The sequence below is a fragment of the Trichosurus vulpecula genome, chromosome 1 (genome assembly GCF_011100635.1).
Source record: "Trichosurus vulpecula isolate mTriVul1 chromosome 1, mTriVul1.pri, whole genome shotgun sequence".
Classification (NCBI taxonomy): Eukaryota; Metazoa; Chordata; class Mammalia; order Diprotodontia; family Phalangeridae; genus Trichosurus; species Trichosurus vulpecula.
The window spans coordinates 174426230-174449920 of NC_050573.1; the positions used below are offsets into that span (position 1 = coordinate 174426230).

The 23691-nt window shown below is 36.7% G+C and overlaps 1 protein-coding gene across 2 annotated transcripts in view; it reads right to left on the reverse strand.

Annotated features, from left to right (window-relative positions):
- The window catches only part of SLC35B3 (solute carrier family 35 member B3), a 50895-nt gene extending 27536 nt beyond the window's left edge, over positions 1–23359 (reverse strand). The window contains exons 1-3 of one of the 2 annotated variants that reach the window (XM_036755908.1): positions 23236–23359; positions 6043–6324; positions 1908–2029 (exon numbers count right to left, since the gene is read on the reverse strand). In XM_036755908.1, coding sequence (XP_036611803.1) covers positions 1908–2029; positions 6043–6243 — 323 coding nt within the window. In that variant the 5' untranslated portion in view covers positions 6244–6324; positions 23236–23359. Of the gene's footprint in view, positions 1–1907; positions 2030–6042; positions 6325–22904; positions 22981–23235 lie in introns of those variants that run through there. The other variant, XM_036755989.1, reaches the window with a different exon arrangement.
- Between the last annotated feature and the right edge of the window lie 332 nt (positions 23360–23691).

Consider the following 23691-nt stretch of genomic DNA (forward strand, 5'->3'; position numbering starts at 1 on the left):
AGTAAATAATTTTCTAATTTTTGCTTAGCATTGCTAAAAAGTATCATTTATTAAGCCAGGGCATTTTTTTAAAGCTTAAAATTATGACCCTTGAATCTTTGAATCACTTTATGGAAGTGTGTTGGAAAAATAATAATTTTGACTTTTATGAAACATTTGTAGAAAATTGCTTATGAATAGGGTTTTATAAAAGCAAAATAAAAAATTAATTTACTTTTTCACTGAAGGTATATATATATGCCTTAAATTACATTCTTCAAGACACATAAAACTTTTGTCTACATATATACAAACTGTGTGACAAAATACAGAAAAAAATTAGGTAAGTCACTAAAATTTCTTTTGTTGTGGGGTGCTTTATAAAATGCCAAATAACCAATCTAATATTTTACTTTTGAACTTCAATTCAGTTTACTATAGAAAAAGTTTCTATTATTATAACCAAACTATCTAATTCAACATCTCTACCTTATCTTTGACAAACAGCACCCAGAAAATGAAAGTACATGCCAGTCAAAGGTGTTTATTGATTTCATTTACTTTCATAAATTCTTAATTCTTGGGAAGATGATGTTTCGGTTGAAACTTTTTAAAATCCTATACTGATTGTAAAATTTCCTTTATTAAAGAACACATGATCCTACATTGAGCAATTACACTTATAAGGTAACTAGGCTGAAAATATAATACAAAATACAATCAATTTCCAATTATACAGGTCAAAGAGACTTGGGGTAGTGGAATAAATAAACTAAATACTTAGTGATCAAATCTTTTTTACAAATGTTTCTAACCTTTTCTTCACTTAATATTTAACCAGGAAAAAAAATTAATTTCCTCTCTTCCTTGCATCTCTCTTCAGCTTCTGATCAAAGTGCTGAATAATAGTACAGTTCAAAAGGGGGATAACAAGGAAGTTAAAGGAAAGCAAAAGGCATGCAACATCCATAAATAACATTTTTGGTTCAAAGAACAGCATTGGTTTTAATAAATACTTATGAAATAAATATCTAAAATTGTACACACCTTTATTTTACAAATACCTAGAGAGATGCTGTAATTTAGGTGCTGTCAGAGTCTTAATGATAAGTCCAATTTTGGAGGGTTTTATTCTTCAGCCATAAAATATACCTCGGGTACACATTTAATGAAAAATTTTAATTTAATATTACATTTATTTAGTTTATAAATTAGTTTATTTAGTTTATAAATTCTTCTCCCCAACAAAGTACCATAATTCTTCATTTTTACTTGAAATATGAAATCAAATACTCTTATTTTAAAATACATAAGCTATGGGTTAATGTGGTCCTACCAAATGGATGATACTTAAAGGTTATGGAAATTAAGTCTTAAAGTTCTTTAAATGCCATTTGTAAGGCTAAAATTGGCTACAGTAGTTCTTTTGGCAAGTTAAATGTTAAAATTTGAGTTAGTACAACGTTCATCATCTATATATCATGTTTCATTTAATAAAATAGCACCAGCTACTTTCTACCTTTATTTACCACAGTCGCCTGAATTGGAAAAAAAAAAAAAACTCTTAAAATTCTGTCAAATATTATTTGTAAACCATTCATAAGACATATCAGACTTCTAACAGTCTCAAGTTTGTGAAATAACCTTGGAAGTACGTGTGCTCTGATGTTTTCTGTCACCATATATCCTTATATTTAAATGCATATTTTTAGATTAAGAAGGTTGTAACTCAGTACTGTGATGTATCTAGCTGTATTAGTAATAAAGTTTTGTTTTTACTTCAAAATTAGATATTTTTATCAATGCTAGTAGCCAGAATCTAATGCTGATTATCAAGCACCAATAATGCTTGGTACATAAATGAGTTACACAAACAAAACAAAATAAAATCTTATCCATAATTGGATTGGGGAAAAAAAAAATCATACCTTCTTCTTTTGTCCTGAATAAGCTGAAGTTCTATTAGTCCAAATATGGAGTAAAACCCAAATTGAACTAAAGTAAGGTACCAGCCAAAGGGCTTAAAACCCTCCACTGAAAATATCAGCTCCTGTTAAGAAATATATGAAATCATTTAAGTTCAAATATGATTATCCACAAATAATTAAAATACTAGCAACTCAAGATACAATATTAAAAAGCAGAGCTCAAAGAAAATGAATGACAACAACAAATAAATGAGAATATAAGACTTCTGAAATAGATAAGTCAGACTGAGCCCAATCAAACATAGAGCCTGACAGCTACTCAGTAATACTGTAGGAAGCTACTCTCCACAGAGCTGATATTAGCTGATACACAGGTAAATCCCCAGTTAAAAAGAAGGAAAGGGTTTATGAAGAAAAAAATCCCAGGCATTTCATTCTTCCCTCTGAAAGGTTAGTATTATATAGTGACTGCAATTGAAAGGACTGCCAAAATGACAATCAAAGGGTAGTTTATTCCAACATTCCCAAGACACTAATTAATAGGTAGCACAGTTTATTAGAATATAAGTGTGAGCGCAAGCTTATTATAATTATGCTTCTCTAAAAAGACACGTAATTAGTTCAACTCAATTATTACTAAGATGTATCTTACCAATCATGAATTCTGTAAAATCTAATTGATTTGAATCCCAGTAACTTAGAACTGAAATATTTTAGATGTGGAGTGGGATTTAGCTTACCTTTTACAAATATTAGTATATTAAGTAAGTTAACAGCATAAATAATTCCCCTTGGAAGGCTGTTTTAAAGAAAGCTGTTTTAAAGCACTTTAGAAGCATGTAATTTATACATAATAAATTTACTGATTAGACATGTCTTCTCTTGTCATCAAAACAGTTACTATAACAAAATTAAAAAGAAGAATGTTCTTTAAAACAATCCTATAATTCCGTCTTCTTAACAAACCAGACTGACTTTACCACAGTTTGTCTGAATTGGAAGATCTGTATGTTCATGACTCACTCTACAAGAATGGGATTTTGTTGTTGAAAATAAGCTTAGCAAATGTGAATCTTCATAGCTTTAAATGTCCTTAACAAAATAAATAACAAGTATGCTTGAAATAAAAAACAGAAATCATAGAAGAGTATTAGAGTTTTTTTGTTTAAAAACAAAAAGCAACAAAATATTGAATTAGATGTTCACTGATATTAAACAGATTTTAAAGTGCCCTTTGGCATTACTGTCAAAAAGGAACTATTAATTCCTCTGTACACATCAATCTGTAAAATGTCTTGGTTTCTTTTGGATGAGAGGACATAAAATGAAATCATTACTCCCAAAAGTATGGCTTGGCATTCAAAATGAAATATGATTATCACTACGTGTAACTAAACTATCTGATTTATCATTACCAAAGACCTAGAGTTTTACTTTAAATGAAGTGTAATGCCATTTCTATATAAAACTATTTTCAAAGGAATATGAATTTCAAAAATAAAAATGGCAAGAATGACTTGAATTATAATTATGAACTTTTAAGTAATTTTCGTTGATTTTTGTGCATGCTACTAAAGGAAGATGGACACCTTTTATTTCTATTATTTAAACAAATGTTTCCTCAATAAAATTATTCAAATTGCCAATTCCTGTTCTTCTCCGATAATGGTAGTATAACTCATTACATAAAAATGGGACTTTGTAGTTAAGAACATCCTCAAACTACAAAGAAGCCTTCACATTTTGCTGCATTTAACAACCATAAAGAAACTAATAAGGGGCAGCTAGGTGGCACAGTGAGCACAGGCCCTGGGATCAGGAGGACCTGAGTTCAAATCCGACCTCAGACACCTGACACACTAGGTGTGTGACCTTGGGCAAGTCACTTAACCTCAATTGCCTTGCCTCCCCTCTCTAAAAAAAAAAAAAAAAAATTAAAAAAAGAAACTAATAGCAAGCAAGTCATGTAGCCCTTTTAACAATAGCCATCTTTTAAACTGCAATTTTAATCAACACCATGCCTCACTGGTAAATTTCTTGTGCTGCATATCTAAATAAGTACTCATAAGAAACGCTAAAAAATAGATTCTGGATGGGGCAGTTAAATGAACTTGTTCTAAGAGGTTTATTTTAATGATTTTTTTAATGCTTCTTTGGACATAGATTTCAATACAGTGAAATTACTATAAAGTATAAATATTAAAGATTTTAAAATAGGGTTGGATAAACATTTTGCTGTGCCTGACATGATACTTGCTCTGTCTTTGTGCCTTTGTATATGCTAGCTGACCAATTTTCTCTGGCCTCATATCTCTGAATCATTTTTCTTCTTTTCAAACTGGTCAAATATCACCTTCTACATTAATTCTTTCCTGACCACCTTCACTGCCCCCACCTGCTAATGCCTGCTCAAATTTACTTTGCATTTATTTTGGATATGCTTATTTTTACACAAGTTGTCTCCCCTAATAAGACCGTAAGATTCTTCAGGGTAGAGATTATTTTTCTGTTAGTTGTGTTATCTCCAGTGATGAGCACAGTCTTGTAAAAGCTGGCCCTTATGCTTTGGACTCTCCTCTGCTGGATCAACATGCAGGTCACACCTGCTACACTTTCCTGAGTCCTCTTTACTTCCCCTTCTATGAGATTCGACTTGGCGATTTCATCACTTCCCATGGATTTGACTATCATCACTATGCTAATGATTTTCAAATGTATTCATCCAGCTCCAACCTCTCTGCTGATCTCCAATCTCACATCTACAACTGCCTATTAGACATCTTGACTGGATATCCTGTAGACATCTTATACTCAACATGTCTGAAACTGAACTCATTATCTTTTCCCCCAAACCCTCATCATTCCCCCTTCCAAACTTCTCTATTATTACAGAGACAAGGTTCACAATCTAGTTGGTATCCTTGACACTCTCACACCTCCACATACAATCTGTTGCCAAGACCAGTCGACTTTTAACGCCTTTCAAATATTACCCTCCTCTCCTCTGACACTGCCACCACCTGGTGGAGGGCGTCCATCATCTCACACCTGGATTAGTTCAATAGCCTTATGGATGATTTGCTTACCACAGTCCATCCTCCACTTCTCTGTCAAAGTGATTTTCAAAAGCACAGGCCCAACCATGTCACTCTTCTACTCAATAAGCTTCAATGGCTCCCTATCATATCCAGGATGAAGTATATAAAATTCTGTCTGGTATTCAAGGCTCTTAGTAATTGCCACCCTCTCCATTCCCCATCTTTCTAGTCTTCTTATACCTTACACTCCAAGTATCCTTTGATCCAGTGACACTGGCCTCCTTCCTGTTCCTTGAACAAGACACTTCATCTTCTGGCTCCAGACATTTTCACTGGCTGTCTCTCATGCCTGAAATGTTCTCTCTCCTCATCTTTGCCTTCTGGCTTCCCTGGCTTCCTTCAAGTCTCACCCAAAATCCTACCTTTCAAAATCCTCTTAATGCTAGTGCCTTCTCTCTCTGTTGGCTTATTTCCTATTAATTCTGCATATACTTTGTTTGTACATAATTGTTTTAATGTCCACTCCCATTAGATTATGAGCTCTTTGGGGGGGGGGTAGAGTCTGTTTTTTGCCTTTTCTTTTTAATGCCTGTGGCTCAGCACAGCACAGTGCCAGGCATATTGTAGGCTCTTAATAAACATTTACTAATTGACTGGCTTGTTAATTGATAATAATGATCTTGAGGCTACTCAGGGCACAAATGACCTCCTTAGTTACATTTACTTTAAATCTTTTTCATAGCTCCAAATAAAGTTTTAAATCTGTACCTAAAGTAGTCTATTATAATCAACTTTCATAACTTTTTCTATCACTAATGAGAATCAACAAATATATAGCTCAGGTTTTTATGAAAATCATAATGTTCCTTTACTTGAATTACAGAATTAACTTTATCTTATCAGAGATAGCAGGAAAACTGATGTAAAAAGTAGATTTGACAAAACTTTTGTCTACTTAAAATCTAGGCTTCACTAAGTCAGCAAAATGGTGTATATACACACAAATATGCATGCATATATATGTACTATCCTATCCCAAAAGAATAAGTGGCCCCAATAAACAAGAAATAAATGAAAATGTGATTTGTTTTGTTTACCTGCAAATATCCATAGATTAGGTAAAATACAAAAACTCCTGTAACACATATGAAAAATTGAGTGGGTTTGTTAAATTTGCTGAGATTTATGCCAAGTACTACAATGTCATCTATTGACTTGATGTGTGGCGACATAGCTTGGGCTTTGGAAGAGACACTGATAGAAATATATTTCCTGGAGTTGTCGAATTTCAGATCCATTGTTCTTGGTTCGATGCATTCAGTGCTTACAGAGCTACCTTCCTTATCGTCGAGGTCTTCCTTGGAAGGTTGACCAAAGTCCTAGAGAATGAGACAAACAAGAAAGGTGTGAAATTCAGACCATATGGTGAAATTACATTTCTATTAGGCCACAAGATTTATTTTATCTTACATTAAACATTATATTTAAAAATTACATAAACTGGTCTCACTCACTCTCAATATAAAAGCATTTATTTACCTTTCATAACCACCAAAATATATGTGCTTATGCTCACAATTCATCTTCTTCTGTTTAAGATGATGGTGAAGTCACAATATTAAACAGCTTGTGTCATACTGATTTCCAAGGCAACAAACCAATAGTTAACACCAAATTATTAACTTAATCCTAGGATTTATACATTTTAGAGAGCAAATGACATACATATGCATAAAACTAGTATTTTCAATATTATACCAAAATAATAGCCACATTGTTAAATACATTGTTTCCTATGTCTGCTTCAAAATGAAGGACAAAAATCATTTTCATTTTTGATGAAATCCTTTTTAAAATTAAAATATTTGCCTAGTTTTTACATGTAAATTTTCAAAGACAGCACAAAGAATACAGAAAATAACTTTTGGAGTTATATAGTCATGTAACTTTTTAAACAAACTTTTTAAAATGGCACAATAGTCCAACTCATGAACTATTTCCATGAAAGACTCTCTGTCAATATCCTCAATAATTAGCATCAGAGAGAATCCTACAAAACCTACTTCTGACAAATACTACCTGTGTGACCCTGGACAAGTCACTTACCCTCTATGATCCTCAGTTCCTCATTTGGGATAATTATGCCTATAGTGCCTATCTCATAAGGTTTGGTGAGGTTCAAGTCAGATAGGGTATTTAAATGTCAGCTATTTATTATTTTTATTACTACTTTTTTAAAAAAAACTACTTAAAAAGAACAATTATTCATTCATAATACTAACTGCACTAAATTTTAAGGCAAATGAAAAAAAATTAAGAAATGTATATGCTGATTGAAGTGTTTGGTCATGCCAACCTACGGAACTGACACAAACCCCAACCAGTCCTCCAAGATTCCCATTCACTTCCATGGTAGGAGTGTCGGCAAATGGGTAGCTGAGGACAGGGTCTGTGTACAGTCAAATTCTTCTCTTTTTCTAGAATCTCTTCAAGCATGAATTTAACTTGGTACTATAAAAGCGTTATCTTTATTCAAAGCCCAAAAAGCAACTATGCTGCTGGAGAAAATGAACCCTGACCAACCCATACTTTCATTCATACTATGAAGGAAAGCTGTAGCTAAATGGAACAATGGCTTGCAAGTTTGCCTCTGAAAGTAATTGGCAAAGAGGCAATGAGAAACATTATTTAATAGTCTACTTTGTTAACTTGTCTTGAAGGACTCATGGTGAGTGTATATAAAAGGTAGCTATAGTTTACACGTAGCAACTTCTGTTGTATTGGATATATTAAAAAGGTGAGAAAAATTCTGTAAAAGATAATAATACTTGGTAATATCACATAAAGGTAGATGAAAACAGGTAAGTTTAGGAGTAAGAAGCCTCATACCTAAATATTATAAAAATTTTTTTTTGCAAGGAAAGCTTAAAGACATAGTGACTGCCAAATACTAAGGACACACAAAAAAGAATATGACTTCATCTTAGACAGGAAATAAGTGGCTATGAATATGGGAGTAATTTGTGAATTATTTTTGCACAGTTAAATCATCAGCTAATTAGGGCAAAGGTCAAAATTAAGACTGCATTAAAAGAAACAATAGAGATGAAAAGACAGTGTTCAACTGCAGTCACTTCAAGCCAATCTCCTCAAATGAGGCATTAACTCTGAAAAATGGATAACATATAAAAATAAAGACAATTACTGTGGCTATGAACTGTATCATAGAGATGTTTAACCAATATAAAAGTATCACAATAACGAGGTCAAAGGAGCTCTAAGAGTTGAAAAGTGCTGGACACAGCAAGTACTAAAATAATATCACAAAAATGACACTGATTTTTTTTATAGGTAGGAAACAACTAGTTACCAATGTAGGAATCATTTCCAAATCTATGTACATCTGTTTACAGACCCTAAATATTTTAGTCACTTAACCCATTCAGAATCTATCCTTTGCATAATAATAATGAGATGCTTTCAGTTGATCAATCAATAAACATTTATTAAGTGCCTACTATGTGCCAAGGCACTATGCTTGGCCCTGGGGATGTGAACAAAGGCAAAAGATAGTCCCTACTCTCAAAAGTTCCTAGTCTAATGGGGTAGACAATATTCAAACAACTATGTACAAACAAGCAAAAAAAAAAAGGTTAAATTGGAGATAATACAGGGAAAATACCAGAAATAAGGGGGATTGGAAAAGACTTCCTATAGAGGTATGATTTTAGCTGGGACTTAAAGGAGGCCTGGAGGCAGAGATAAGTAGGGAAAGAATTCCAGGTATTGGGGACAGCCAGTGAAAATACAGTCAGGAGATAGTACCAGGAACTGCAAGGAGAACAGTGTGACTGAACCAAAGATTAAATGGGGAATGGGAGGAGATAAGGTGTAAAAAGAATGGAAAGGTGGGGGAGGGAGGGGAGAGCAGGTTATAAAGGGCTTTAAATGCCACACAGAGGATTTTAGGTTTGATCCTGCAGGCAAAAGAGAGCCATTGGAGTTTACTGAAGAGGGTGATGATATGGTTAGCCCTTCCTTTTAGGAAGATAACACTGGAAGCTGAGGGGAGGATGGACTTTAGTGGGAAGAGACTAATAAAAGGGAAACCAACCAGCAGGCTACTGAAATAGTCTAGGCATGATGTAATGAGGCCCTGCACCAGAGTGGTAGCAGTGCCAGAGGAGAAAAGTAGGCATATATGAGAGATATCACAAAGATAAAATTGATAGGACTTGACCACTGATTGAATATTGGGGGTAGGGAAGGGAGGAGAGGGGAGGGGAGGAGTCTAAGACAGCATCTAATTTGTAAGCCCGAGTGACTAGGAGGATGGTGGGACTGTCAACAATAATCGAGAAGCTTGGAAGGGGTTTGGGGTGGTGCTGGGAGGTAATGAGTTAAGTTTTTGATATGTTTAGTTTAAGATGTCTGCAGGACAACACAATTCAAGATTTCCAATAGGCAGTTAGAGATGTGAAACTGGTGGTCAGCGGAGAGTTTAGGGCTGGATAAGGGGATGAGAGAACCATCAGCATAGAGATAAAAGAAACCAGGGGAGCTGATGGCATTATACTAACTGAAATAGTATATAGAGAAAAGAGAATAGGACCCAGACACAGCCCTCTGGGTCAACACAAAAGCAGGTAAGACTTGGAAGAAGATCCAGCAAGGAAAACAGGGGAGTAGACAGAGGTTGTGGGTCTTAATTGGGAGGACGGTATAATTTTTGACAATGACAGGGGAGTATGAATAGGGGTGTCTTGGTGGGGGGGAAATTATGGTTTTGGATATGCTGAATTTGAGAGGCCTATGTTATCCAGTGTCATAAATCTGGGATTATATATAAACAGTCCAAGTGTTGCACTAAGAGCCATAAAATAGGCAGTCACTATTCTTTTAGGCCTCCAGGGGTTTAAAGAGATATCACAAAGGATATGGAAGAAGATATAAATAGATTATCATCTCTACTGATAAAGGGGGTAACAAATCCTTGAAATTATTGATTTGTCTAAGTAATAACAAAAGATTTAAAGAAAAATCAGTAAATTGATGAAAATTATATGATACAGGGGGATTTAGGCAATTCAAAAAACAAGATCACTAAAATTTTATTTTAAAAACACATAGAAAGCTCTATTCAGTAGGGACTTCTGAATAATAATACAACTTTTAACAGCAATAGCTTCTACAGGTATAAAAATAATTTTTCCCTTTGTATTTATTCATTTTAAATTGAAAATTCACTTAAAAAAATGAAAACAGGGGGCAGCTAGGGGTGCAGTGAGTAGAGCACCTGCCCTGGAGTCAGGAGGACCTGAGTTCAAATCCAGCCTCATACACTTGACACACTTACTAGCTGTGTGACCTTGGGCAAGTCACTTAACCCCAATTGCCCTGCCTTGCCCCCTCCAAAACACAAGAAATCTCATTTTTCTTAGTTTATGAATAAACAGGAAGAAGGTCAAAACAAAGTCAGCTGCATAGAGTTATACATTTTTAATGTTCAGCATGTTGATCCGGCTAAAATAGAACCACAGGATCTCCTTTAAAGCACCCTCAGCAGTCACTCAGTATGACCTATTGCCAGAAATGAATTCATCTTTTAATTTCCAAATCTGTTGACTACTCTTTTTTCCTGGATATTGTTTCTTCTCTGGTTTTCTGTGACACTGTTCTACTAGTTTTCTTCCTACCTATCTCAGTTTCCTTTGTTGGTTTATTAGACATATCATGCCACCTACTGTGGGTATTCCCCAAGGTTTTCTCCTAGACTACCTTTTCTATTTTTTTTCCCTACAGTGTAGAATCTACACTCTTTTTCTTGGTAGCCTCATTAATTCCAATGGGTTTAACTTTTATCTCTATATGGATAACTCTCAGATTTATATATACATCCTCAGTTTCTCCCCAATTGTTAGTTCTACATCATCATTTGCCTGTTAGACATTTCTAACTGGATGTCCTGGAGACATCTCAAACGCAACATGTATAAATCTTAACTAATTATCTTTACTCTAAAACCCTCCCCTTTTCTAAACTTCTTTCTCTCTTTCTGCAGAAGGCATTATCCTTTCAATCTCCTAGGTTTATAATCTCATCATTATCCTGGACACCTTACTCTACTTCACCTCACAGATCCAATCAGTTCCAAATCTTGCCATTTCTACTTTCACAACATCACTTCCATCTGACCCTTTCTACTCACAAGAGTTCCAATCTTAGTTCAGGCTCTCATCACTTCTTGCCTAGATTATTGCAAGTCTCCTAACTGATGCCCCTTCTCCAAGTTTCTTTCCACTCTAGTCCATTCAACAGATGGAGGCCAAAAGTAATTTTCCTTAAGTATAAATCTGGCCATGTAACTTTCCTGATCAATCAATCCCATATAAACTCCTCTATTAGGTTTTAAGGCCCTACATGTCCTGGACCCAACCAATCTATCCAGCCTCGTTGGTCATTATTCCCTGTATGACCCTCTGTAATCCAGCTAACTGGACATCTTGTTGTTCCTTACTTATAACACTTCATCTCCCACCTTTATGCCTTTGCACTGGCCTTCTCCAAGCCTGGAATGCTCTTCCTCTTTACATCTACCTCATAGAATCTTTCTCAAACTATGCTACATATAACTACTTTTTGTATATTTGCATTTCCTAAATCTATGTTTATATTGTGTCTGTCTTAAAATATTCTTGTCTATTGCGCCCTCTGAGGGAACTCCCACATTATAATTTATTTATAATTTATAATTATAATTTTATAGAGTATAAATTAACAATTTATAATTAAACTTCATTTTATTTTGTAAATTCATTCCTTTTCTTTCATTTCATTTCCTTTTACACTTCTTCCATCTTCTGGCACTCACTAAGAACTGGTTTCCTCTGAATGACATTACACCCTTGGTCAACCTTTTCAATATTCTCTTATATCTTCCACTCACCAGTCCTGCTTGAGCAGTCTTTATTCTCTTTCCTCCTTTCTTACTGCCACTTCTAAGATCTCCCTTTTCTACCATCACTCAGCAATCTAAATAATTACTAATCTAAATTGTTTTAGATCTTGGTGGCCATTACTTAGTGACATGCAAGACATTCTCTCCTTTCTCACTGAGTTCAGTTTTTGGCTGGCAGTCTCCCTGTTCACCCCAAATCCCAAACTCATACTTGGTCACTTCAACATACATACTGACGTTCCCTCAAATTTCTCAGATTCTCATTCTCTCAGCTCCATTTCAGCTACACACAAGGATGATCATAAAGAGCTTTGAAAACCTTCAAGTGCTACATAAATATTGATTATTAAGTTATTAATCTCTTAGTCTTGCCACCAACCTCAAGGGTTTCACTTCTGGGTTCAAGAACTTTTTAAAGTTATCATTATCTTTTATCATCATTCTATCTATCCCTATGCCTTTCCTCCAAAAGCATTTTGTGTCCTCACCATGATGTTCAGTCCTGTCATCTCTTGGTGTTTTCCCAGAATAGCACCTCTCCACTCTTACCAATGTCAACTCCTTGATGAATAAGCCCTACACTATCCTCTGCTCTAGAGTCCCTTGCCCCCTTATTCTATCACCAATCATTCCTTACCAAATGCTAACCCTAGATTACTTCCACCACCCTCCTCCTCTTTTATTCCTACTCAGCTATTGCTGAACAGAGTTGAGTTATGAAACAGTCCAGAAAGGTTTCATCAAAAATTTATCTAATTTCAACTGGGCCCTCAATGCAGCAAGGCAATACTTCTACTTTTCCCTAATCTATCCACTATCTCACTCACCACAACTGTTCCAAACCTTCTCTCCTCTATAGTGTCTAATAATATCCTCTTACCCCAACCCTCTTCCAGCTGAGGACCTCACTTCATACTTCAACCGAAAAACCTTAGACCATTCTTTTGAGAGTTCAGTCTTCTACCCTTTCTTAACTTCACTTCAGTAAACATTTATTAAATGCCTACTATGTACTAGCACTGTGCTAAGCACTAGGGATAAAAAAAGAGGCAAAAGACAGTCCCTGCCCTCAAGGAGCTCACAGTCTAATGGAGGAGACAACATGCCAACAAATATATACAAAGCAAGCTATATACAGGATAAGTAGAAAATAATTAACAGGGGGAAAGCACTGGAATTAAGAGCAGTTGGGGAAAGCTTCCTGGAGGAGGTAGGATTTTAAGTGGGACTTAAAGGAAGCCATGGAGTTCAACAGTTGGAGTGGAGCCCAGTGCAGTGCAGGCAACACCTTGGCAAAGACAGTAGCAGGCTGCATCTGCTAGCCAGCAGCAGGCCTTGGGGGCAATTGAATTGACAGCAGCAGCTTCTGGAGCTCAGCCCACAGATAATAACGGGGTCAGATGGAAATTACAGGGTCCCTTGCTGGCCTTAGGTACAGCACTCTGTTGCACTGCCCATACTTTGATCTGGGTTGCAGCCCTGGGATGTAGTCCTAGGGTGAGGAAAAGCACTAGCCCAGCAAAGCTGTGGGGGGAGTAAGGGCCCTGGTCACAGCTCTAGGGTGTAAAAGTGTGCTTGTGGTTTCTCATAGACCAGAACAGAGGCCAGGAGAGTAGTAAACACACCTCTCTTTAAATTATACCACCTTAGAAGATCCGAAAACTTACTAACCCCAAGAACTAGCTCTGAAAAATAGCTGCACAAAAAAACCTGAAACTCACTGAAGAAAAGAACTTCTTAAAAAAGCAGAATTGGCCAAATGGAAAAGGAAGTACAAAAGCTCAATAATTCCTTAAAAAATAGAATTAGGCAAGTAGAAGCTAAAAATTCCATAACTCATCAAGAAACAATAAAACAAAATCAAAAGAATGAAAAAAATATAAGAAAAATATGAAATATCTTATTGGAAAAACAACTGACCTGGAAAATAAATTCAGGAGAGATAATTTAAAAACTATCATACTACATGACAGCCACGATCAAAAAAAGAGCCTAGACATTATTTTTCAAGAAATTATCGAGGAAGACTGCTCTGATATTCTCGAACCAGAGAGTAAAATAGTAACTGAATAAATCCACAAATCTCTTCCTGAAAGAAATCCCAAAGTGAAAACTTCTCAGAATATTATAGCCAAATTCTAGAGCTCCTAGGTCAAGGAGAAAATATAGCAAGGAGACAGAAAGAAACAATTCAAATATCATGAACCCACAGTCAGGATGGCACAAGATTTAGCAGCTTCTACATTAAAGGACAAGAGGGCTTGGAATATAATATTCCAGAAGGCAAAAAGCTGGGATTACAGTTAAGAATCACCTACCCAGCAAAACTGAGCATAATCATTCAGGTGCAAAAAAAATGGACATTCAATGAAACAGAGGACTTTCAAGTTCTCAAAGAAGACCATGACATCAGGGAGGTGATGCCATGACATGCAAGTAAATTGGATTTAAGTGAGGGACGGCTGTGCCAAGTCACCAGACTCACTTTCTCCTCCAGAGCCATCTAGGTTCAGTGGCTAGATATGGATCAAGACAACTGGAGATGACCCAGGATGCAGTAGGGGACCTTGGCCTTTTCAAGCTAAGATCTTCAATGGGTCTCAGTTTGACTCCAGCAGCACCCATTCAGTGATTAAGGCTTAATGAGAAATGAGGCAAAGAATGGCCTCTTTAAAAAAAATCTGGTGGAGGAAGACCCTCAGGATTTCTGGCCAAAACAGAAACAATTACTATTAACATTCTTCACCTCCTGATGTCATGGTCCTCTTTGAGAAGGAAAATAGGAAAGAAAAAAGCATAGGTTATTCAATGAGGCTAAACTGTTTCTATCCCTACGTGGGAAAATGATACTTGTAACTCCCAAAAACGTTCTCATTATTTAGGGTTTTCAGAAATGAAAGCTATCTATAGTTATATGAAAAAAATGCTGTAACTCACTATTGAAAAGAACTCTGAGGTACCACCCAACTCCTAATCAGATTGACAGAAAAGGAAAATAACAAATGTTAGAGGGGATATGGGAAAGTTGAGACACTAATGAACTATTGGTGGAGATGTGAACTGTTTCAACCATTCTGGAGAGCAATTTGGAACTATGGCCATAAGGCTATAAAACAGCGTATACCCTTTGATCCTGCAATACCACTAATATGTCTGTAACCCAAAGAGATAAAAAACAAAAAAGGAAAAGGACCAATAGGTGCAAAAATATCTATAGCAGTTCTTTTTGTGGTGGCAAAGAATTGGAAATTGAGGGGAGGCCCACCAATTGGGAAATGGCTGAACAAGTTGTGAAATATGATTGTGATGGAATACGACTATCCTATAAGAAAAGAAATGGATGCTCTCAGAAAAACCTGGAAACACATGTACTGATGCAAAACTGATGTAAAAAAAGGTGAGCAGAGCCAAGAGACACAGTAACAGCAATACATTATGATGATCAACCATGAATGACTTAGCCATTCTCAGTAAAACAATGATCGAAGACAATTTTGAAGGACTTATGGTGAAAAATGTTATCCACCTCCAGAGTATGAACTGATGGAATCTGAATACAGATAAAAGAATATGTTTTTAAACTTTCTTTATTTTTCTTGTTTTTTTGTTTTTTTTATCTGCATTCTCTTTCATAACTTAACTAATATGGAAATGTTTTGCATGACTACACAAGTGTAACCTATATCAAATTACTTGCCTTCTCAATAAGGGGTCAGGGTAGGAAGAGAGGGAATTTAGAAATCAAAATTTTTTTAAAAAGTTGAACTTGTTTTTTACATGTAATGGGAAAAATAAAATATTAAAGAGGGTAAAAACAGTATAGAAGAAAAATATTGATAAGCAATATGCCAGATCCAAATGTTGGACAATAGAAATAGTACATATAAAAAAATTAGCAGAGATCTGGGTTTTTATCCTGCCTCTAACAATTATTAACTATAAATGTGGCCCTGATTAAGTTGGTTAACCTGAGCTTCAGTTTACCTCATCTGTAAAATGGGAAAATAATACCTTTAATATTTACCTTATAAGGTTACTGTAAGAATAAAATGAGATGTGTATAAAGCATTTTGCAAACTTTAAAGAGCTACATAAAAAGTCAGTTATTATTTTCTTTTTATTCTCCTAGCACAGTCCTGATAACTTGGTAGGCTTTCTTTTGTTGATAAAATGCATTTCTACTTGTATAGAAAGAAACTCAACTAATGAAGGTAGGAGAACATCCAGAAGAAATGGAAAATCAACCAAATGGCTGGAAAAATAAAGGTTCGTGAAGAAAAATCAGAGGAAAAAAAAGAGTACTTGGCCAGAAGAGAACAAGTCACTTTAATGTGTGTTTTTCAGTACTACCTACAGATTCTAAGAAAATGAAAAATAACCAGCTGCTGTGTTTCCAATTAAGAGTTGTTGAAAGATGAGGTTAAGTTATGTAAGGTTATTTATTTATTTGACTCTATTCTTCTAGTTTAACACTGGGATGGCTTTCTGAAGGCTACACCTTGGAATCTCTTTCCCTAGAGGGCTTTAAAATAGAAATAATTATACCTATATATAAAAATGGGTAGAATATTTCTCAAGGTAACTTTCAACTAGCTTTATTAACTCTTTTTTATTCTCCTCTGGCATTTAAAAAATAGTTATTTCCTACTTTGCTTTGTTTAGTCTTTTATCCGAATAAACTTTTGAAAAAACGTCTCTTTATAGCTTTGTAATTACTGTGCTTATGAAAAAACTAACAATTATTTACCTTTGAAATGTCTAAAATAAAGTCGGACTTGATTTCAGAAAGAAGAGTAGTCTCGATGATAAAATTATTTTTAAAAGGTGTATGTATATACATATATACATATAAAGCATAAGTATGCTATCTGAAGTTCCAAGGTTTAAAATTTTTACATACAGGCAATAAAAACATAATGTCTGACATAATCAACATAGGTTAGTGTTATTCTTCAGATGCCCCTATGGACCTTAGACTAGTTTTCCTGGTGTAGCATCTAGAAAAAAAATCTCCAGGAATGAGGTCAAAATCCACAACAGTCAATGAGAAAAAATGTGTGATATAGATTCTACTCATGTATAAAGTATCTATGGAACTTAGATTTAAAAAATTAAACAAAAACAAATGTGCCTTTTTGTTTCTTTGTATCTTTCAGTAGTATGTTCCTTCCCCTCACAAAAGTCATTACTTTCTCCCTCTTTTCTCTTAAGATTCAATTAAATTAACCATGCCAAAGGTGAGTCCACTAATATATATAATATAATAAAAACACAGAAAAGAGGCTTAGCACTCTTTTAGTAGGACTATTTGCAGTTGAGAGGCAGGAAATCCAGGTATGGGAACCAGTGGGATGCCTGAGGCAGCATTCCCCCCTTAGCCATAAGGAAAGGACAGCCTGGAACTTGGACCTCACTTACAATATAAGCTTGCTCAACAAATATTTATTAAATACAAAGGCACTGATGGTTAAGCAGTATTCCTGATTGGTTTGTGTGTTCCCTCCCCACTCCCAACACTTACTCTATTCACACTTATTACCCAGTGTTTCAATCCCATATACCTGTGTTGGACATGTGATGCTAAGGTCCTCTGGAACTTGATGGAGAACTTATGCCAAAAAGTAAGCAAGCATTGCCATGCATTAGGCCAAGAAAGAATGTAATGGATATGAAACTGACAAACTCATGTATTTACCTTGGACAACAGCTTCATCAATTTCTAGGCAGTAGCTTTGTTTCTACTTAAAACAGTATTATTAATCAGAAATCTACTTTTCCATTCTCAAACACCATCAAAGACCAGATTTTTTAGGAAGTTTGCCTTTAATGTCTGATGCCTAAAAGATGCTCAAGTCCTTCATAACCTATCCAGTACTAATTCACACTAGATCCTACCAGCCCTGCTATCATCCATAAACCTTCCCCTTCCCTTTCTCAAGCAAACTCCTTGAGAAATCCTTCTACATCTGGTTCCTCCATCTCCTCTCATCTCTTCTAACCATTCTGCAATTTGGCATCACATTTTATCACCTAACTGAAAATCCTATCTCCAAAATCGCCAATGATATCTTCATTGCCAAGTTAGTTTTTCAATCATCATCCTCAACCTGTTTGTGGCACTTCATCCTACTGATCACTTTCTCCTTCTGGATATTCTGTACTCACTGGGTTTTCTTGGCCCTGCTCTCTCTTGGTTCTCTTCCTGCCAATCTGACTGCTTCTTCTCAATTTCCTTTGCTTGATTATCATCAATGTCATCATGCCTGCCAACACTGAGTATATGCCAAGGCTCCATTCTGGTTTTTATTTTCTCTCTGAAGTCTTACTTTGTACACATTCCCCTTTGGTCCAGTCAAATTGGCCTACTTGCTATTCCCCACACTACTTCAATCCCTCATCTCTCTTTGTACTTACTGGCTGTTCCCATGCCTGGAACATAAGTCCTCTTCACATCCACCTCTTGGAATGCCTGAGTTTCTTCAAAAGTCAACTCAAGTGCCATTTACTGAAGGAAGCCATCCCTTATCTCTTAAGCCCCTAATAATTTCTTTTCCAAGGTTACCTTGTTTTACTTATATGTATCTTTTATATACATACATATGTGCAACTTAAGCTCTTTTAAGGCAGATTGTTTCTGCACAGAAAGCTAGGTGGCACATTGGATGCTTACTAGCTGTATGATCCTGGGTGAGTCTCTTAACCTCTGTCTGCCTCAGTTACTTCATCTGTAAAATGGGGATAATTATAGCCCCTATCTCACCTCTATGTTGTGAAGAGAAAATGTTTGGAAAGCTCTTCACAAACCAAAAGTGGTATATAAATGCTATTATTATCTCATGTGCTTATCACAGTGCCTGACATACATCAGGAACTTAACGTTGTCTGGCTGATTCTCAAATTGGCTGGGTCTCCCATATATTAAATCAAACATGCCAATGTTTACAGTAATCAAAGAGAACTCTCGTCAAAACCCTTTGTCTTGCATTCAAAACAGATAGTAATGCAGACACCATCATATTTTTGTAATTCAGTATCATATCCTGGAATATGCAGCCCAGATACAATACTCATAAAATAACAATAGATTACTGAGCCAACATAACCTACACATTTAGACTTCATGTTTTACTTTTGTGTATAAGAATAGAATATTATTATCCCTAAAGTAAAATGTAACAAATCCTATTTTCACACTTTTAAATTATATAATTAGATATGTATCCTTTAGTTCTGTGCATCTTGACCTGCTGCTAGGGGAAGATGACAGGAGAATATCAAGTGGTAATGCTACTTCCTGCTTTGTTAAAGTGTGCAAAATCCTCAGACCATGTAATATTTGTGAAATGCTAGAAGGAAGAATTTTTCTGCTGTAGTGGTGTTGCTTTCTGCTGTCAACATTCTAGTGGATGAAATAACCAAAAATCCCAGATCAGTCTGCCACCATGGCTCTAGGCAAATATACCATACATGAGTTTGATGTAATGTATATCAAATTCATTTCTGAATCACGGGAGGGGAGAAGGAGGGAAGAAGGGACGGGGGGAGGGGGACGGGGGGAGAGAGAGAGAGACAGAGGGAGAACAAGCAAGTGCTAAGTGACAGAACACTGGTAGCTACCTCAGCCCCGGATCCCCTTTTAGTCTCTGATTTTTTTGAGAGTCACTCCTTGGTGGTAGATGACAGATGGTACAATTCTAACCCTGGCTTGCTTCTCAGGCAAGGATCTGCAAAAGGGTTATGCAAACAGCCTCTAGGGCAGATACTCAGATACTTAGAATGCTGGAAAGTGGGGGGATGGGGAAAAACTATTTGCCAAAGCTCCATCAATCCAAAGAAAGAAGGATTGGACAGCAATACACTATGTCAGGGTTCTAGATTAACCAGTCCATTGAAACATAACTTTCAGAAGAACTTTTCTTTTTTAATAGCAAAATTTCTTTTATTGTGTTGCTGTAAAACACTGATACTTGTACTCATTTTAAAATTGTAATGATGAAGTGACAAGGTTTAGAGTGATTATGTATAATGGAGAGTACCATAAAGCAAGGACTCTTACCTACTTCTCAGCATTGGTTCTTTCCTATTTTTTATTCCATGTACAACTATGTAGATTTTATACTTAATAAAAACTCTGAAAATGTTGTTTGTTTTGGTTAAGGTTGTCTCTTCATCCTAGCAGAATCTTTTGGGTAGTTAACATTACAATACTGCATTTATTAAGCAGAGGGGCAAAAGAAGTCAAACAAGCCAGACACTAAAAACATGTTTCTGTGATGTCAAATCAGGCAACAAGGGAATCAGGAAACCAGAGGCAAGTGATTCAGTGTGGAAGAGGAAGTTAAAGGGAACGCAGGTAGCTGGCAGGAGTCTAATGGATGTATTATGATGAGACAAAGTTTTTGGTGGTTTTTTTTTGGTCTGGACTTCCAGAGTCAAAAATTAGAGTCACTTTTCGGCTAGCAGTGATAGGAAAACTGTTCAATAAGCCACTCACTAAATTTAATAAAATTTAATAACATAATATAGACTCCGAGCACAAACTGGTAGGAACTCAAAGTTTGGAAGAATTTGTACCATTCTTAATATTACATGCATGAAATCACAGAACAATTTGAAATAACAAGTTTGTATATATTTGGTGGCCTTATAGTCAAAATGCCTGAATCTAACAAATGTTTTTAAAAGCTAAAAAGTATACAGTTTTAGAAACAAAACTGCTGAATATAAAGAACATTTTGGTTAATTTAAGAAGACTCTCCATATAGTTTTTATTCAGTAACAAAAATTATTTAAAGAAGTCATATTCTATAATGAATAATATTAAACCAGGGAACTATGCCCATTAACATATATTGGTATGACTAATGTTTAGTTAATCCAATTGGGAGGCTGAAGTTTGAAGGTATTAGATTACCGGCTTCACTTTGGGGAAGTTGTGAAATCCTATCACTATTTCATTTCATAACCCTACTAATTTCTAAAAGGGCTTAGGAAAAATCCTAATTAACATATACTCATTTGAAAAATTAAAATGATGAAAAATTAATTTTGCTTTTGTAATTTCACAATGCTCATAACTGGTAATTCTCATAACTACTCAGTGCTGTAATCATATGAGAGCTCCTACACCCAGGAAAACACAGATCCTTGATGCAGTACTATAAGATGTTGTAAAACTAGGACTGGAAATCCACTGCCCTAAGGCACACTATTAAAGTCAACCAAGAAATTTAGGAACTTAAGTTTCCCAAGGACAGAGTACATGTCTGATATTTCTTTAGTTGAAGGGTTCCTAGCACATAGATTCATAGGATTTAGAGCTAGAAAAGACCTTAGAGATCACTTAGTCTAACCCCCTCATTTTATAGATATCACATAGTAGACATTTATTAAATGATTTCTGAATCGAATTGAAACTGAAGCTGAGGTGAAAAGAACTGCTCAAAATTATAAGGGGAGTAAAAGTAGCAGAAGCAATATTTGAACCCAGGTCCATCGCTTTAAAATCAAGTATATTATGTCTACTGCATCACACTGCAGCTTTTGATGGGCCGATAACTATCTACAATGAAAATCAACCTTCTGAAAGACCACACTTATTATTTAACTACTTAATCTGGTCCCATTTTTTTCTATCCTTATAGTGGTTTTTTTTAAGTCCCCCACCAATGAAATAGTATATATTCCAAACCCTAATGATCATGACATCCCACACAATTAAGCTTGGCTGGTTATATAACTCATGATACAATAGAGATGCGATTGAGTGCGCAGAAGGGAGAAGGGGGCATGTCATAGAAATGATCTCTTTATAATCACTGCTCATAGTTAACTACATGCAAAACTAACATTATCAATATTCTTTTATTATTGTCTACTGTTTCAAAGTACAATTAAAATTCAGCACCAACCTTATTTTTAGAAATTTTTTTTTCTGGTATGGACGATTTTATGGATGTAGGGAACTCCTGGGGAGGGGAGAATCCCTTTTGTTCCTAATGCAGAGGACTGCCTCTGAAAAATGTCCAGTTTAGTGCAAAAACTATCAGTTGTCTAAATTTTTAAGGACTTAAGTTCTTACCCTGAGAGCCACACCAAGCAATTGATTGTTAAAGTGTTTCGCCTCTCCCACATATCAATAAAATAACAAATATTTTGCCATTTTGGTCAGAAAATCTTAAATTGAGAGATGTGGGAGGGTAGGAAATATAAGTGACTGAAATCCAATTATTTTGAGAACACATCCAATTAGATTGGAAACTCCTTGGGAGCAGGGATTGTCTTTTACCATTCTTTGTATTTTCAGGGCTTAGCACACAGTCGGTGCTTAATGACTGCTGACTTGCTGATCAGACTTAAATATCTTAGCATACCATGTTAAAAATAACTAAATATATACAAATACACGCATATGGCACGAGTAACAACATTGAGTGTGCATATATATGTGTATACACACACATACATATATATGCACACATATATGTTCAACGCTCTCAACTGTGTATATATATACATGTGCGTCTACATAGGTATATACAATGTTCACTTGTATTTTTAAAAGGGCTTCATATGCAGAGAACAATCAGATATTTAACAAGACTTTTACAGATAACTTTTATTGCACAAAATTCAATCCCTCTGGACGACTAAAAGCGGCAATCTTCAACACCTGTAAACACAAAAGCGTTCACAGGTACTTTGCGCCCTAGAACCAGGAAGTGGCAATTAAATACTGGCTCCAGTGCCTAGATCATAGAGAGGGCCAGATATTAAAACCTGTACCAGCTCTGAGATATCAAGAAACCGAGGAGCTGGAGGTGCGAACACTGCGACCCCCAACAGGTGTAGGCCCGGGTGGGAGCAGGGGGCCGGGCTACAGAGGGAAGAGTAGAACGGGAGACGCGCAGGACAGGTGTAAATGAGGGGAGGGCAGGGGGAGTCTCCCAGCAGGTGGGGCAGGATGCCGAGGCCACGCCCGCCTCAGGCAGAAGCGGTCACCTGGGAGGGTGGCCGTAGCCCAGGAGGATTCTTCGTAGACCCCCCAACTCTGCCGAAATCACCTTCTGCCACCGCCTCCTCCGCTACGGTCTGCATCCTAGGCGCCCGGGTACCGCTTCCGCGTGTGTGTACGTGTGTGCGTGCATACGTGCATAGTGCGTACGTGTCTCCATGTGCGCACGTGTCTCCATGTGCGCGCGCGCGATCGAGCCAGCAGAACCGAAAGGAGAGCAGCGCCAGCCCCGCCTACTGCCATCCCTATAGTTGGGGTCTCTCCGTTCGGTCGCCCTCCCCCCTCCCCGGGTCCCAGGGAGCGCGCCGGGTTCGTTACCTCGGAGCTGACGCGCTGTGTTTGCTCGCTCTCCCCGCCGGGGTGAGGGACGAGGCGCGGCGGAGGCGGCCGCCGAGGTAGCGGCAGCGAGCCGGCCTCCGCTCACTTAGCTGCTGAAAATGACGTGGGAGGCTGGCGAGCGCCGATCGGCTCGAGCCTGCTCATCCTCCTACTCGGCGCTCTCCGCCTTAGCCGAACGCCGCGGGGCCTCAGGGAGGGGAAATCGTGGCCGCGGGAGCTTGCACGTGGTCCCGCCCCCGCCGCCCCAGGGCCCTGCCTTTCCCTCCGAAGTCCCTCCTCCGGTTGGTCCGACTGCCCTCTGAAGTCTGCCCCACGGGCACGGAAATGGGAGTACCTCAGTTTACCAGCGTCTCCAGGACGTGGCCATTAGCAAAATCTTGATCTGCTCATCTCAAGGACTGAAGTGATGAAGATCATCCTGTAAAATAATACTGG